We start from the raw sequence: 14,700 nt of genomic DNA, 5'->3' as shown, positions 1-14,700 counted from the left end.
ATATTCTTGCCTCTTAAATCTTTTCAGGGGGCTATCACATTTTGGAGATATATATATATACCGGGGGTGCCAAAAAATGTATACACATTTTAAGAAAGGAAAACTATTAAAATTGTAATACTTAATATATACTAATAACAAAAGATGAATGGAAGTCATGTTTGACATCTGCAATTACAAGAGGTGCTAAAGTGTGTGTGTATGTGTATATATATATATACACATATATATACACACACACTATATATATGCATATATATGTAGTGTGTGTGTGTATATATATATATATATATATATATGTATATGATACACGTTATGGCTTCTGTTGGGAGTCTCTCACATTTCTGCATATCTTGCAAGCAGAGGCACTGTCTGTAGATCCAGACCATCTTTTCGAGGATTGTTGTTTAGAGAAAGATAGGAAGATAGCAAAGCTTGCTTCCAAATGCTTGGAAGATAGCAATGTTTTCTTCTACCAAACGGTAGGCATGCTTAGCTTGTTATAAAAGATTTGATTGAGTTCCCTCAAGCATTGCTCCTCTGTAATGCATCCCATTACCTGTATAGGGGTGATCAGGTCCTCTTTAAGTTGCCCTTTGGGAACTGGGGCTTAGAAAGCTAATACAAATGCTGATATCTGGCTACTGCTATTGCTGGGAGTAATGAAGTCCTGTGTCTCTCAACTCTGAGTCTCATTTCTTCTGCTAGTATCCATGAAACTATACTAGACTAATTTGTAAACTTGTAGGGTAAAATCTCAGTTCCTTACTGTTCTTGATATCTTCTTTTGATTTTATGCTTGGTAGGGTTGTTGTTATCCTACAATCAAATAAGATTTTCTTTGAAAATTTTTGTAATTTTATTTTTTTATTTTTAATAAATATAAAAAGTAGTATTGAATGGTGGCAGATACTCTATTTTTTTCTCATAAACAGTTGTCTTATTACCATTATTTAGTGAAACATATTTTCTCCATTGATTTAAAAATCTGACCTTGTCATGTACTAAATATAATTTTAGTGCATTTTTCTTTTCCTGTTCCATCAGCCTGTATATTCTTATATTAGTATCTTAGTTTTAGTTCTTTATACATTTTAATATCTAATAAGCACTGAGATTCTCCACTTTAAAGTGTTCTTTAAAATTTTTATTAGACCTATTTTTTTTCTATATGAATTTTAAATAATTTTGTCATATTCCCCCTCCCCCAACTATTATACTTTTGGTTGAAATTGCATTAAAGTTTTATCGATTTTGAAAACACTGATATATCAGTAGCATTGAGTCTTCCCATACAAGAACATGGTCTATTTTCCAGTTGTTTTTTTTTTTTTTTTAGTCAGTAAAATTTGAAAGGTTTAAAAATATGTCTTCCATAATTCTTTTAAGATTGTTTATAAGTATTACTAACTTTTTGAAATTCCTAAATTTTTAGATGGTATTATATGCAATCAAAAATAGTTTTTAACTTTGTTGATAAATTATGTTTTTATAATTCTATAGCTCTGGAATATGAATTAATTTTAATGATTTATAATAGTTATATATTTCTTGCTAGGCTACACTTGGTGCTTTGAAGGAGGAGGTGGTTTCTGTTGAAAATGAACTCTTAGAATTGGAAGAAGTAGAAAAAGAACAGAAAACCCTTATTGAAGTGTATAAAACCCAGGTGACCACTGCATTTATTTTAATGTTTGCTAAATTTGGTAAACAATTTAAAACACTGCATTTGTTTATGATCTACATAAGCAGGATTAAAGAAAGGTGGAGCTATTATTTTGTGAGAGAATATGACATGTCCCAACTGTTTCTTAAGGTCCCAAATACTTTTATAAATAGGTGATTCTGCTGATTCCTGACTCAAACATTGCCTGTGTTATGTGTTGGATATTCCTAAAAGTAGATCTAAAATTAATTTCACAGATGTAATATAAGCCTTAAGGTATTACCTAGTTAATTTTGATTATATTTGTTGGTCATCTTGTATATAGTATTTAGAATAATGACTTCCAGAGTCATTAAAGCCCAATACTCCATTTTTCTAAATGAATGAAGAAAGTATAATTCAGACTTCCTCCCATGAAAGGCCTGGGAAAGAACATGTGACAATATGTATGGAATAGAGCATGTGTTCAGTAGTAATTTATAGAAAAGCTTATGTTTTAGATAATGTATTCAAGAGAAACTTCATGAGACGGGTTTGGATTTATGCAGGTCCATGAATGATGCATAATAAATTGGGCAATAAAGGGTTTGATTTCACTGGAAGAGAATATTTGAATTAAAGAATAATGAACTAAAAGTAAAAGCTTAAGGGCGGCATAGTGTAAGTAAGTAGGAAGAGGCTACATCTGGATGGTTTGGATGGGAAAATGGAGTTGAGATGTCCAGTATCGTACTGCAGTCACCCAGGCCAGAGGTGAGAATGGAGCCTGTGTTGGACTATATGGCACTATGTATTGAGAGTGTCATCTGGATCTCCCAGGGTTCAATCCCTTAGTAAGAATATTTTGGATGAGTTACCATATTCTAGGCTCTGGACCTTGTATAAAATGCTCAGTTACTTTTTGAGCAGATTTTGATTTGGAGGGTAAAATAATTGGTATGGGAGCTAGTTTGAACCAGAAGTTTATTCTTTAACGTGGCGTTGACCTGCAAATGAAGATATCTCAATATTCAGAGTCAAGTGAAGAGTCTAGAAGTGTTGCTGGGTAAAGACAGGTAAATCCTAAAAGGACTGTGGATTAGAGGATAGCCTTAAGTGATTCCCATATTTAAAGAAGGAACAACATAAGATAAACATAGTGAGGGTATTGATAGGGAAATAATGATTTGTTTAAAATTGAAAATTTAAATATTTAGCCTTTTATTTCATATTATGGTCCTAAAAATAAAATAACACATGTTACTCTAATAATATGTATTATTTTCAGATACAAACATTGCAAGAAGCAGCTGAAATCGTAAAAAGCAGATGTGAAAATTTGCTAAGTGAAAATAACCTGATAACAACAAACAAAAATAAGGAATTAGAGAAGGTAAATTTGACATTTTAAATAATAAAAAAAATTATTTTCATTTTGTACTTTGTGAATATTACATAAATTCTTTCATTGTGGTCATTTTCTCTAGTTTAGTGATCTCTTCTCAATTCCTGTAGGAGTTTGTTTTCTGAGGAAATAATGTTTCTTCCAGGCTTGAAATGGTGTTTGTGTGATTGTTTCTTCACTTTTTACTTAATATTTGGAAAATAGCATAAATGTTTAATTTTTCTTATTCAAGAGCAGACTTAAATGGCTCAAAAAAATGATTGTCACTCAGCTTTATCAGCCATAAGTATGAAAACTTGAATACCTCTCATTTTTAATCACACCTTATTTTTCTGGTCTAAAAAAGCAAAGTAAATATTCTCTGCTAATGCTTTGTTGGAAGAAAAAATAATAGCATAAAATAACCATCATTTCCTTTTTTTCACCCTATTGCAACAGAATGAGGGGAAGGCCAGTATTGGCAAGTTATGATGTTTTTGTGAATATTTTTAAGTTTTTAAATGAAACCGCATCCCTTTTTGGGTCTTTTCATGTTGTTTGGTAAGAAAGCAGTGAAAGTCGTAGGATGATAACTCTTGGCTGCAGGAGTCATGGGATGTTACTGTTCAGTTTCAGCTGAGTGTAATAAGGTGACTGTTTCTGGGTTTTCTCCACATCTTGGCCTGAGAAGTTCAAGTGAGGTACAATGTGAAGAAGAGGTCAGCCACTGCAGGCAGTCCGCTGGTTATGCAGAGATAAAGATAACCCATTAAAAGTGCAACTTACTACTTTTTTAGAATTATTGTTCACCTATTTTTAGCAGATCAGAGAAAAAAATCTTTCTCTTGGTCTCTGTCTCATGAGACATACCCATGCAAATGTCTCCTCTTTTACTAGGTAGTGCTGTAAATAAAAGCCTACTTTAAAAACCTGTTCAAAAGGCAGATGGGGCAGCAGCCTGTGTTTTTCAGATACTATAAGGTCACTTAGAGTTTTCTTACTGGTATTAAACCAGAAAAGTCATTTTTTTAAAAATGAAATTCTTCCTTTTAGTTTTCAATTGTTTTAAATCTCCTGGTTTTCTCATGGGCTCTTCGATGTTTGGGGTCTCAGAAGTATGCTTTGTTCTAGTTTTATCTTTCAGGATTAAGAATGCCAGATGTTATGTAGTAGCTCTAGGTGTTTCCTGTGTCAGGGAAAGAGGCGAGCTCTTGTTTTCCATCCCTATGAACATCCTAAATGCCATGTCTGGGTGTTTTTCCTTAATTAACATGACAAGCACATCTTAGGGTTCCTTCTTGTCACATCCCCACACAAGTGCTACAAATGAGGGACTGTAGCAGCCAAAGAGATTAATATAGATAAAATTAAAGAGATTTGCTTCATAATAACATTAATGATCAAATAGTCTACTGAGGACTGATGCTATAAACTATCTTGAAATAATGTATAGTAAACCCCACCAATTTGGACTAAGATGAGTGCAGCAAGGCTCTTCTAATTGAAATACCTGAGTTATAAGATTGAATGACAAAAAGTGACAATCACTTTAGGCTGATGGCTGGGTACCATATCAGCTTTATTAGTAACATCTGTGCTTGAATATAAATGATAGGATTCAAAAAGTTTGCTTCCTAAGTACCATGTTTCCCCGAAAATAAGACCTAGCCAGACCATCAGCTCTAATGTGTCTTTTGGAGCAAAAATTAATATAAGACCTGGTTTTATTTTAATATAAGACTGGGTTTTATATAATATAAGACTGAGTCTTATATTAATTTTTGCTCCAAAAGACACATTACAGCTGATGGTCTGGGTAGGTCTTATTTTCGGGGAAACACCGCAGGTTAAACATTCTTCTTGCAAGCTTATATTACTATATTCATTTACTCAAAAAACTTGTTGAAAACTAGTAAAGTCCAGCCTGCTTTTGAGTTATATGCAGAGTCTAACATTGCTTATTCATATTTATTTGTTGGAATCATTTTATTTAAAACCATTAGACCTAAAATATGTATTACATTATAAGAGTATCTAGTATTTGAGATAGTAGAAACATTAATTCTAAATGTGTGATCTTGCACTTATTTCCCTAATGCTACAACTCAGATGAGGGGTCAGATGAAGTCTCATCTGAAGGAGTTAGAGCGGGTACGCGATTCCTTGATGGCGGCCGAACAGAAGCTTCAGGAGTGTCAGGAGAGTCTGCAGCACTACAAGGGCAAATATGCAGACCAAGTGCGCACTGTTAGGGAGCTTCAGGGCCAGGTGTCCCCCTGTCTTTCTGATTTTTGCTGGATGTGTTAAAGTAACACTTTGGAATGATTTCACCAGCTGAGGGCACTTACATCAGGGCTTGATTTTTTTTTTTTTCACTCCCATCTAAATCAGTTGACAAAAATGTCAGTTTTCTGCAGATACTGTAATATTATTTTGCAAGCTATTCTTTTAGCATTTTATAGTAAAAATTGGTAACCAAAATTGCTGATTTAGTTTTTTCGTACGAATCTATAGTTAGACATATGAAGACATGGTAATAGCATGAAAGAAGGAGCAATGCTATGTTTATTATGTTGTAAACATCTTACAATTTGTAATTTATCTTATAAAAATTAGAATTTATTTTAATTAGAATTGTACATCAAACTTATTTGGATTATTCGCAATTGTTTATTTCATCATACACTTTTTTCTCCATTAGAGCAGGGATCATGGGTGCCAGGTTTATAGCCATCTTCTTTCTAATTTAATGCCTAGCACATAGTAAACACTTAACACATATTTTTAAATTAAGTATTCTGTTTTTCACAGAAGCATGTCCCAGGATGGTAGCAAGTTTTTTCTTTATTTGCAAAATGATTTTAGTAATGGTTTCCTGTCTCTCTTCCAAAAGTAGCCTGGATTTTAATTTTGAAATGCACCCTGTTTTTAAAAACATACAAACAAAACTTTGCTGAATTTAAATTCCTGAGAAGAGCTTTTTCTAGGAAAATGTCAAATTATGTAGATAACCTAAGTTACTAATTGAAATTATGAGAATTTTTTTTTTATTTGAAGGCTTCTAAAACTATTCAAACATAGCTTTTGAAGCAATGGGAAGAATATTCTGTCTTGGCATGGGCAAGTGTGTCTTTGGTTGGTTTCCTTGTTAATGAATTTGCTTTGCACAAATATGGTTCTTACAGTTACAACTTAACATATATTCAATTATCAGTTACTATGTAGGTGAAACAAAATATAAGAGCAACCTTAAATATTCTACAATAGGAGATTAATACTGTTTAAAATCTTCACAGTTATTTAATAAAATAAATGTCCTTTTTCGATAAAATTTTTTTCAAAATGTCTTAATTGCCATTTTTCAGAATAATATGTAGTAGATGATTTGCCACGAGGCAGCCTAGTTTATTTTTTTATTTATTTTTTTAAATTTAACCAGGAATTTAAGAACTTGTATTTTAACAATGTGATATCTTGGTGTCTCTCTGTGTATGAGCAATAATAATATTTATACTTTCTTGTTTTTTATGATTGTTCTAACAGTAAAGTATATAGGTTTCTTTGGAAATTGATTATAAAGAAAATAACAAAGACAATTTTTTTTTCTCTTTAAAGGTTGATGACAATCACGATCTTCTGACAAAGCTTTCTCTGGAAGAGGAAAATTATCTTATTCAGTTGAAGTGTGAAAACCTAAAACAGTAAGTATCAAATTGACTTAAAATTGGTGTTACATTTTTCTCTGCAGACAGTAATTTTAAAATATATGTTTATTGTAAAAAGAAAATTAGAACAGATGGATGCAGAAAATAAAGAGCTTGAAAAGAAGCTGGAAAACCAAGAAGAATGTCTTAAGCACAGCAATCTTAAATTTAAAGAGAAGTCTGCAGAATATACAGCATTGGCCAGACAGCTGGAAGCTGCTTTAGAAGAAGGAAGAGAAAAGGTACAGATGGCCTTTATTTAGAAACTTTTTAATTAGTTTACCAAAGAGTCCTCTTTTTAAACAGACAATATCTCATCTTGCCAAACCTACAGTTATTGTTTTCATCCTGATGACAGGGTGAAGGGAGCAATTACATTTTTGTTTTTTTACCTACTTTTGCCTTTTGGAGCTAAACAGATATATTACTGGTCCAGACTTACTTTACTTGATAATGATGATGTGGCAGGGTTAAGGGCAGAGATGGAAAACACTTTGAGGGAGTGCCCCACCCCCCAACCCTTTTTTAATAAAACCACAGCAAATATGGAAATTATTGAACATTTTGGTTTTGGTCAGAATTCAGTGAGCTGTAAAACTCAACTCCCTTTTGGAAAATATTGTTGTATCAGTAAATACATGCAAGAATTAAATTCCAGTTAAATCCATTGGGTTAGCAATTAATAAATGTCTCTACCAGTCCTTGAGATGCGAAGGTAAATAAGACCTGTCCTCAACTCTCAGGATGCTCACAGTCCAGTAGGAGATAACATGTGAACAAACGCATGCCATCCAGCATGTAAGTGCTACAACAGAGGGAGGGTACAGGTGATTCAACCTGAGGTTGAGGAGAAATGATTCAGGAAGATCTCAAAGAGGAGGTAAATTTATCAAATGATTTGAAAATGTGAGCTTGAAAAGACACACGGTGGGCTTTGGAGTCCAGCAGGAATTGGATTTGAATTCTGTCTCTGGCACATCATACCCTGACCCAGGAGAAGTAACTTCTCTAAACGTTTGTTTGTTGCTTAATTGGTAAAATGGGGATGATGAGTTTCCTCATAAGAATGAATGATGCTAAAAAGAGATCGTCTGTACCCTGATGACTGTCAGATATATAGCTCCACTCCAGTCTTCTTTCTCCCCTGAAATCTAGACTCATATATTCTACTTATTTGACATGTCTGCTTAACAGAGGCATCTCAAACTTAACATGTCCAACACCAAATTCTGAATCTTTCCCTCTAAATTCTCTCTACCCATGGTCTTTCTCAAGCTCATGAATGGCAATTCCACAGGAGTCAGAAGAAATCTGATATCCTTAAAATGTACGTCGCTATCACCAGTGTCATACATATAAATATATATATGTGTGTGTGTATATTTTTAATTTGTTTAAACTCTGGGAAATCAATCTAAATTGACACTGAAGGACACATCATCGAATAAAGGCTAAGTAGTAAAATGTACTGCCAGTGGTAGAAATGTAATCCAGATTTCTCAGCGCCGCCAACCTTTGGGAGGAAAATAAGTGACTTTCATCTTGAGTTCAGCCTAAGTGGACTTTGGAAATACTAAGTGCTCTCAGATTGCTGTTCAGAACTGTGTAGAGTCCCCACAGATGTGTCTGCCCTCAATTTTCTCTCCTGCTGCAGTAGAATATGGGGCTATCTCTAGTTCCTGCCCCATGAGGTGAGCTGTCACTGCACTGTCATAATTGTCATACTGAGGAATGATGAAGGCCATGGATATTTGTTCCGAGGGCTTTTTCTCTCATAGCTTCAGATTCTGCCAGCATCCTTCCCTTACAGTCGCCCTTAGAATTTGCACACAGACATGTTTGTAAATCACTTTATAAAAACTGAGAACTGGGTCCATAGGAGTTACATTAGAGGACAGTCCTTCCCACTAGCTCTTTGCTCCTTAACTAGTTCCTGCCTCCACTCTCATGCTTGTGGCTAAACTCAACATTCTTGGAAATAGGCTCCCATATATCTGAATCCTTGGATGAACATAGCTAAGTTAGACTTTCTACAAAAATAAGCAATCAGAGAACTACGAAAACTCGAATTAAGACCACTCTAGAAGTGGATGAATGAAAAATCAGTCCCTTTTGTGTGTGTATGTGAGGTATACATATCATCTGCCCTGCCCCCAATCCTTTCCATCCAAGTCTGTAATCAGCATTTAATGACAACTCTCTATGTTCCACCACCACTCTACACAACATGGTAAATATAAATACCGTAAAACATGGTAATTGGTCTCAGTAGGTTATAAAAATATAATATTGGGGAAAACATCTGCCTATAATCACACAGCACTAGAAATGCATACACCTCTTTCATCTCAAGCTAATTTTGTAGATACTTATACTACAAAGAAAAGTATATACACTTATACTATGTACTTCCTTAACATAGGACGGCCAAACATTTTTTAATTATCCAATTAATATCTAGTTGGAAAAAAAATATACAGTATAACTATGCCAAGGCTTTAAATCATACTTTAAAGGAAGTGCATGTAGTTACTTTACTCTTTTAATGAAAATTACAGGTTTCTGAAGAAATAGAGAAAATGTCATCTAGAGAGAGAGCTTTACAAATTAAAATATTAGATTTGGAAACTGAGCTTCGAAAGAGAAATGAAGAACAAAATCAACTTGTTTGCAAAATAAACAGTGTAAGTATTAGTATGCCTTAATGTATTTTCATAAAAAATAAATTAGCATTTAATATTCTTACCATTTTAGTTTACTTAAACAGTTAAGGTACGAAGTGAAGGGAATCAGGACTATTGCTTTACTGATAATATTAAAAATAACAAATTATATAAGTCACAAAACTTAAAACTTTCAGGATTATGCCAAAGAATTATTATCCTCATCTAGCTTCTGTTACATTTCCCCCAAACTCTCATCAGGCCTTTTCCCTACATATTACTTTTGCATGACAGCTGCTTAATGAAAGTTACAGATATAATCTACTTATTTTCTTTCTGGTATGAACTTTTCATTTTTTGAGATAAACATAATTTGAACTATTGTTATGAATTAGATCTTGATATCTGTCTTGACTAATGAATATTATATTTTAGAAAGTTGGCATTAAGTAAATATTCAGTATTGTTATATTTGCATATGAAGTGGATGCTTTGGTCTGTTCAACCATAAAATGAGAAAACCAAATTGGCTGTGTTTAATTAGTCTTCTAATGTTTTTTCCTAAATATTCATGAATTAGCCAATTGGCACATTATGAAAGCTAGCACTAGTCGTGACTAAATTACTTGAAAACTCTCTACTTAACAGTGACATAGAAAATAATACTTTATTTTTTCCAGGAGCCAGAGACTCCATGAAAACTAATTTTTCATTCCCATGTGTCTAAAAGTTGAAAATCTGAAAGGTTCAAAAGTTAAATGATTTTTGGCATGCAATATTAGTTTAATTTTATCACCATCAAAAGTTCCATGGCAATTTAATCAGAACAAAATATTTTTCACTTTTAATTTAGCACAGGCTTTCCCTTTATTTCTAAACTTTTGTTTTTTTACTCACCATCAGAGTTGCTAATATTGTAAATATGTGTGATGTTCTTTGTGTATTTAAAGCTCCTGAAAAAATAACATAAATACACTAAGATGAGATGGGTTTTGCTATAATGCTCCTAGTACTTGGCTAAAACTGCCAAAGCAAATAGGTTTAAAATTAGATGTTTAATTAAACCTGACCATTTTTACAGTAGTAAAAATCTAACATTCTAAGCATAGATTTAGAATGCTGAAAAATGAGTTTATGTATTCTGTCCCTTCCAGGGGACAGTTCAGTGGGCGGTTCAGTGTTTTATATACATGCCTGAGCACCCTGAGAGCCAGTCTAATAATTGCTTGTACTGTGGTGTCTTCCACAGGCCCTGGAATAGTATTGATAGCACACCTCTTCTGATTTTTTGTCCAAGTGTTCCAGTCGGGGGCAGAGTGGATGCACAGATCCAAGGGGGACCTCAGCAGTTTAACTCAGGCCAGCCTTACTGAAACCTAAAATGTCTTTGGAGTCTTATGTATTATCCTAAAATCTTGATTTTTCCCGACAATATAAGTGGGTTTGTATTAATATTTTCCCTCCAAATTGTTGAGTAAAATTGATTTCCACAAAGATTCATTATATTCATTCTGTGACTGTGTAGTCAAACCTAGCACACTGCTTCACATCACCCCACTTCACTTGCGGGGCATCACTCAGTTTCAGAAGTTGTCAGGTATTACTGAGCACCTGATAGGAAGGAAAGAAAAGATTTTTCTTCTTAAGGTGCCTACATTTTAGTTGGAAGTTAAATGATATTTGCGGCCTAGCTAAAGTATTTACAGTGAACAAATCTACTTGGGAATTTATATGCAACTGAATATTTTTAAAACTATATTAGGTTTTTAATTTTTTTCCTCAGATAAAGAACATTTATAATATTAAGAGTTCTTTTTATTTCTAATGGATTCAAAAATAAAATGTTTATGTTACAAAAACTAGAATTCTGTCAATTTTAAGACAATAAAAGTCATTTTTATGGTATAAAATATAAATTTTTTAGGCAGAGAAAATGGCAAAAACCAGTATTAAAATATATCATGTTAAATGTAAGAGAAATTAATTGTGGTAGTTTTAAGTAAAACACATTTATTAAGTTAATCATGTTAAATATGTAATAATTTGGGGCTAAGTGAATGTATATGAAAATTAACTATATCATAGTAGAGCTCAACCATGTATGTGCTTTAGTTATTCTAGGTTTTAAAGAAAAGTGAGCTCTAAGATAAGTTAATAATGAACACATCAGATGTTAAGATTTTTTTTAAAAAAAATTTAAAAATTATGTAGTTAACCATTGTATATATAAATTTTATATTATGACTCTCCTTTGACATGAATGTCCTTATTGATTATATTAATTTCTTTTTTTATTTATTTAGAAAATACAACATCAGGAAGTATGTTTGAAAGAAATACAACATAGTATCGAAAAGTCGGAGACTCAAAACGAGAGTGTTAAGAATTATTTACAATTTCTTAAAACTTCTTATGTAACAATGTTTGGATAAATTGTTGAATTTATTTTCTATAAGTAGTAGGTTTTCACTGTGAGTCTAAAAGTGATTAGGTAAAAAATAAATATACTATCTCTTATACTTTATGATTTGTAGGTGGTAGTATTGGAGTTTTCTGTAAAGATTTTTGAAACATAGTCTATTATCCAATTGAAAATTTAAAACAGGATAGATGTTAGTATTTTTTGTGCTGGATAATTTTCACTTAGCTCTGCTTTAATTTCTATTGATGTTATGTCAGTTTTTAGAATGTTTTGTGTACACACACAAAAGAAGCCAGAATCATTCTTTGTGTGTCTGTAGCCATTGTCCAAGTGAATTTGTAATAAATCTAGGCTAATTATGAGCCAAATACATGAGTTTAAATAATGTGTATAATTGTTTTACATTGTGCTGTATATATACATATTTATAAATATAATAAAGGAAATATTCTGGATATTAATTTTTAATAATGGTATAATTATATTCTTTCTAAAAATACCCAGTGCCTTGATGTACTTAATATTGTTTCAAGTATATACTAAAATGCCATTATAATTTCTGTTAGCTTTTAAATATAGAATTTTAAGCCATAGCTATTAAATGCCAACTGATGGGGACTGATGAAAATATGTTGGCATGCTTTGTTTCTTTATAAAGAATAGGCTCTCAGGCTCTCCTATGAATTCGTAGTCTCTTTGTTCTTCATTTTATATTAGTGACTATCTAATATCATTAGTGTACACATTCTAAAGCCTTCGAGTTAACTAAAAGATTAAAGGGGGACAACTTGTCCCACTCTTTCCCATGGCTAACTTGCATGAGACGATCAAAATAAGCTCTCTTAATACCAAGAAGCTTTAGGATAAGGTCTTTATTTGGGGGATGACGTGGAAGCAATACCAAGAACATGATCCCCATAATCTCCCACCGTATGTGCCAAGGCAAGACACTCTAAAAGAGGATGGATGTAGTTGACAAGGGATCGCATAATAGTGATTCCACTCAGACAGTGGCTTGAGCTGTTTAGTCAAACGACTCTCGGGTCTCAAAAAATCACTCAAAGAGGCAAGTTGTGTACTGCGCAGTGCAGCTTGTGAACAAAGGGCAGTCTCCCCAAGTTGTTCTATCTTCTCCAATCAGAAATGAAGGCCTGCCTCTCTGATCCACTCCTAAGACTGCCATATCATCTATAGGGGCTTACTTCCCAATGACCCAACTGCTTCATATTTTTCTTAAAATAGCAAAATATAGTAATTTCAGAAGCTGGCCACATTTTTTGCTCAACAGTAGCTAACAATATTAGTGTTGCCTTTTTTTTTTTAAATCATAATACTTGTGGTACTAACACACATGCTTGACGCTTGTGGTCCTTTCTTCATCTCCTAACGCAATGAGATCCTTAAGAAATACTTAGGTGAAAGGAAACTAGAGTCCTTGAGTATTGTTCACCAGACTGAGCTCCTTAAGGGCAGAACTGGATCTTCTTACTCATATTTCTAGTACAGCCATTGCACAATATTTGGTATATAGTAGATACTCAGCTGATGTTTGTGGATAGATAGATGGATGAATGTTGAAAGAGGGAGGTATTCGTATTCCTGTTTCCGATATGAAAAAAATGTAAGCATAGAGGTATTTACTAAGGTGGCTGTAGTACAAAATTCTTAAGATTTAAAGTCGGCATTTGAGCTCAAGTCTTCTGATTCCAAAATGGAAGCCATGCACAGAGCTGTTTCCCTGTTGCAAGCAGTGGAAGAGCAGCAGCATTGCTATTATTATTGAGTACTTATTGTGTGCCAGACAAAGTTCTGAGTGCGGTTAGAAAGGTTAAGTAACTTGCCCAAGGTCACACAGCTAGTAAGTGGCAGGCATCCAGAGTCTGCTCTTAACTATGACCATGCTACCTTCATATACATTTCATAAATAAAGGTAATGGGATTTTTGGACAGTCATGCATTTACCTTATCTATGAATATATTCTCTTCTTTATATTTTTAATTTTATCAAAGTAATTTGCATAATGGCATTAAAAAATTGGTTCCTGAAATGTTTTAGATAGACTGTGGAAGGAAAATACTACCACAAAGTCCCTAAGGTTGGTACTCAGACACTGGTGACACAGGAAAACAAAGGAAGTTTGCCAGGCCATAGAGGAACGTTCGCAATCTGTGCTTCACGTTTCCATGTGGAGCATTAAGCGCAGACATTGGGCTCTTCTGGAGTGTGAGCCAAATTCAGCATCAGGGAGGCGCAGAGTCAATGCCCTGGTGTCCCCGCTTCCAGCTTCCCACTGTCTCCAAATGCCCTTGTCCTCACAGTACAACAGGCTGGCAGGGTTTTATCTTTTCTTTTCTTAAGGTTTTTATTAAAATATAGCTAACATACAATATTATATTAGTTTCAATATAGTTATTCAACATTTATATACCTAGAGAAGTGATAACCATAAATCCAGCAACCATCTGACACTGTATTATGCTGTCACAATATGATTGACTATATTCCCCATGCTGTACATTACATCCCCATGATTTATTTGTTTTCCACCTGGAAATTTGAACCTCTTATCCCTTTCATCTCCCCCCTTCCCTTTTTACATTTTTCAGTTACAGGTGTACAGCATAGTGGTTAGACATTTATATAATTTAAGAAGTGATCCCCTGACTAGTATCCACCTGGCACTATACATAGTTATTACTGTATTACTGACTATGTTACTTATGCTTTACTTTATATCCCCATGACGATTTTGTAACTACCAGTTTCTACTTCTTAATCCCTTCACCTTTTTCACATTGCCCCCCAACCATTCCCTTCAATCACCCCAACAAATCTAGTACCATCTGACACCATACATAGTTATCACAATATAATTGACTAT

At 33.5% G+C, this 14,700-nt stretch overlaps 1 protein-coding gene across 6 annotated transcripts in view; it reads left to right on the top strand.

The window, feature by feature from the left end:
• ODF2L (outer dense fiber of sperm tails 2 like) overlaps nt 1-12,279 on the top strand; it is a 54,434-nt gene extending 42,155 nt beyond the window's left edge. For 5 of the 6 annotated variants that reach the window (XM_074335088.1, XM_074335092.1, XM_074335091.1 and 2 more), the window contains 6 exons: nt 1,559-1,669; nt 2,934-3,038; nt 6,645-6,730; nt 6,813-6,975; nt 9,292-9,417; nt 11,700-12,279. In XM_074335088.1, coding sequence (XP_074191189.1) covers nt 1,559-1,669; nt 2,934-3,038; nt 6,645-6,730; nt 6,813-6,975; nt 9,292-9,417; nt 11,700-11,828 — 720 coding nt within the window. In that variant the 3' untranslated portion in view covers nt 11,829-12,279. The other variant, XM_074335087.1, reaches the window with a different exon arrangement.
• Nucleotides 12,280-14,700: the final 2,421 nt, after the last annotated feature.

The sequence above is a fragment of the Rhinolophus sinicus genome, linkage group LG06 (assembly GCF_036562045.2).
Source record: "Rhinolophus sinicus isolate RSC01 linkage group LG06, ASM3656204v1, whole genome shotgun sequence".
NCBI lineage: Eukaryota > Metazoa > Chordata > Mammalia > Chiroptera > Rhinolophidae > Rhinolophus > Rhinolophus sinicus.
The sequence above is the reverse complement of the archived record's forward strand: the minus strand, read 5'-3'. Positions and strand labels throughout refer to the sequence as shown.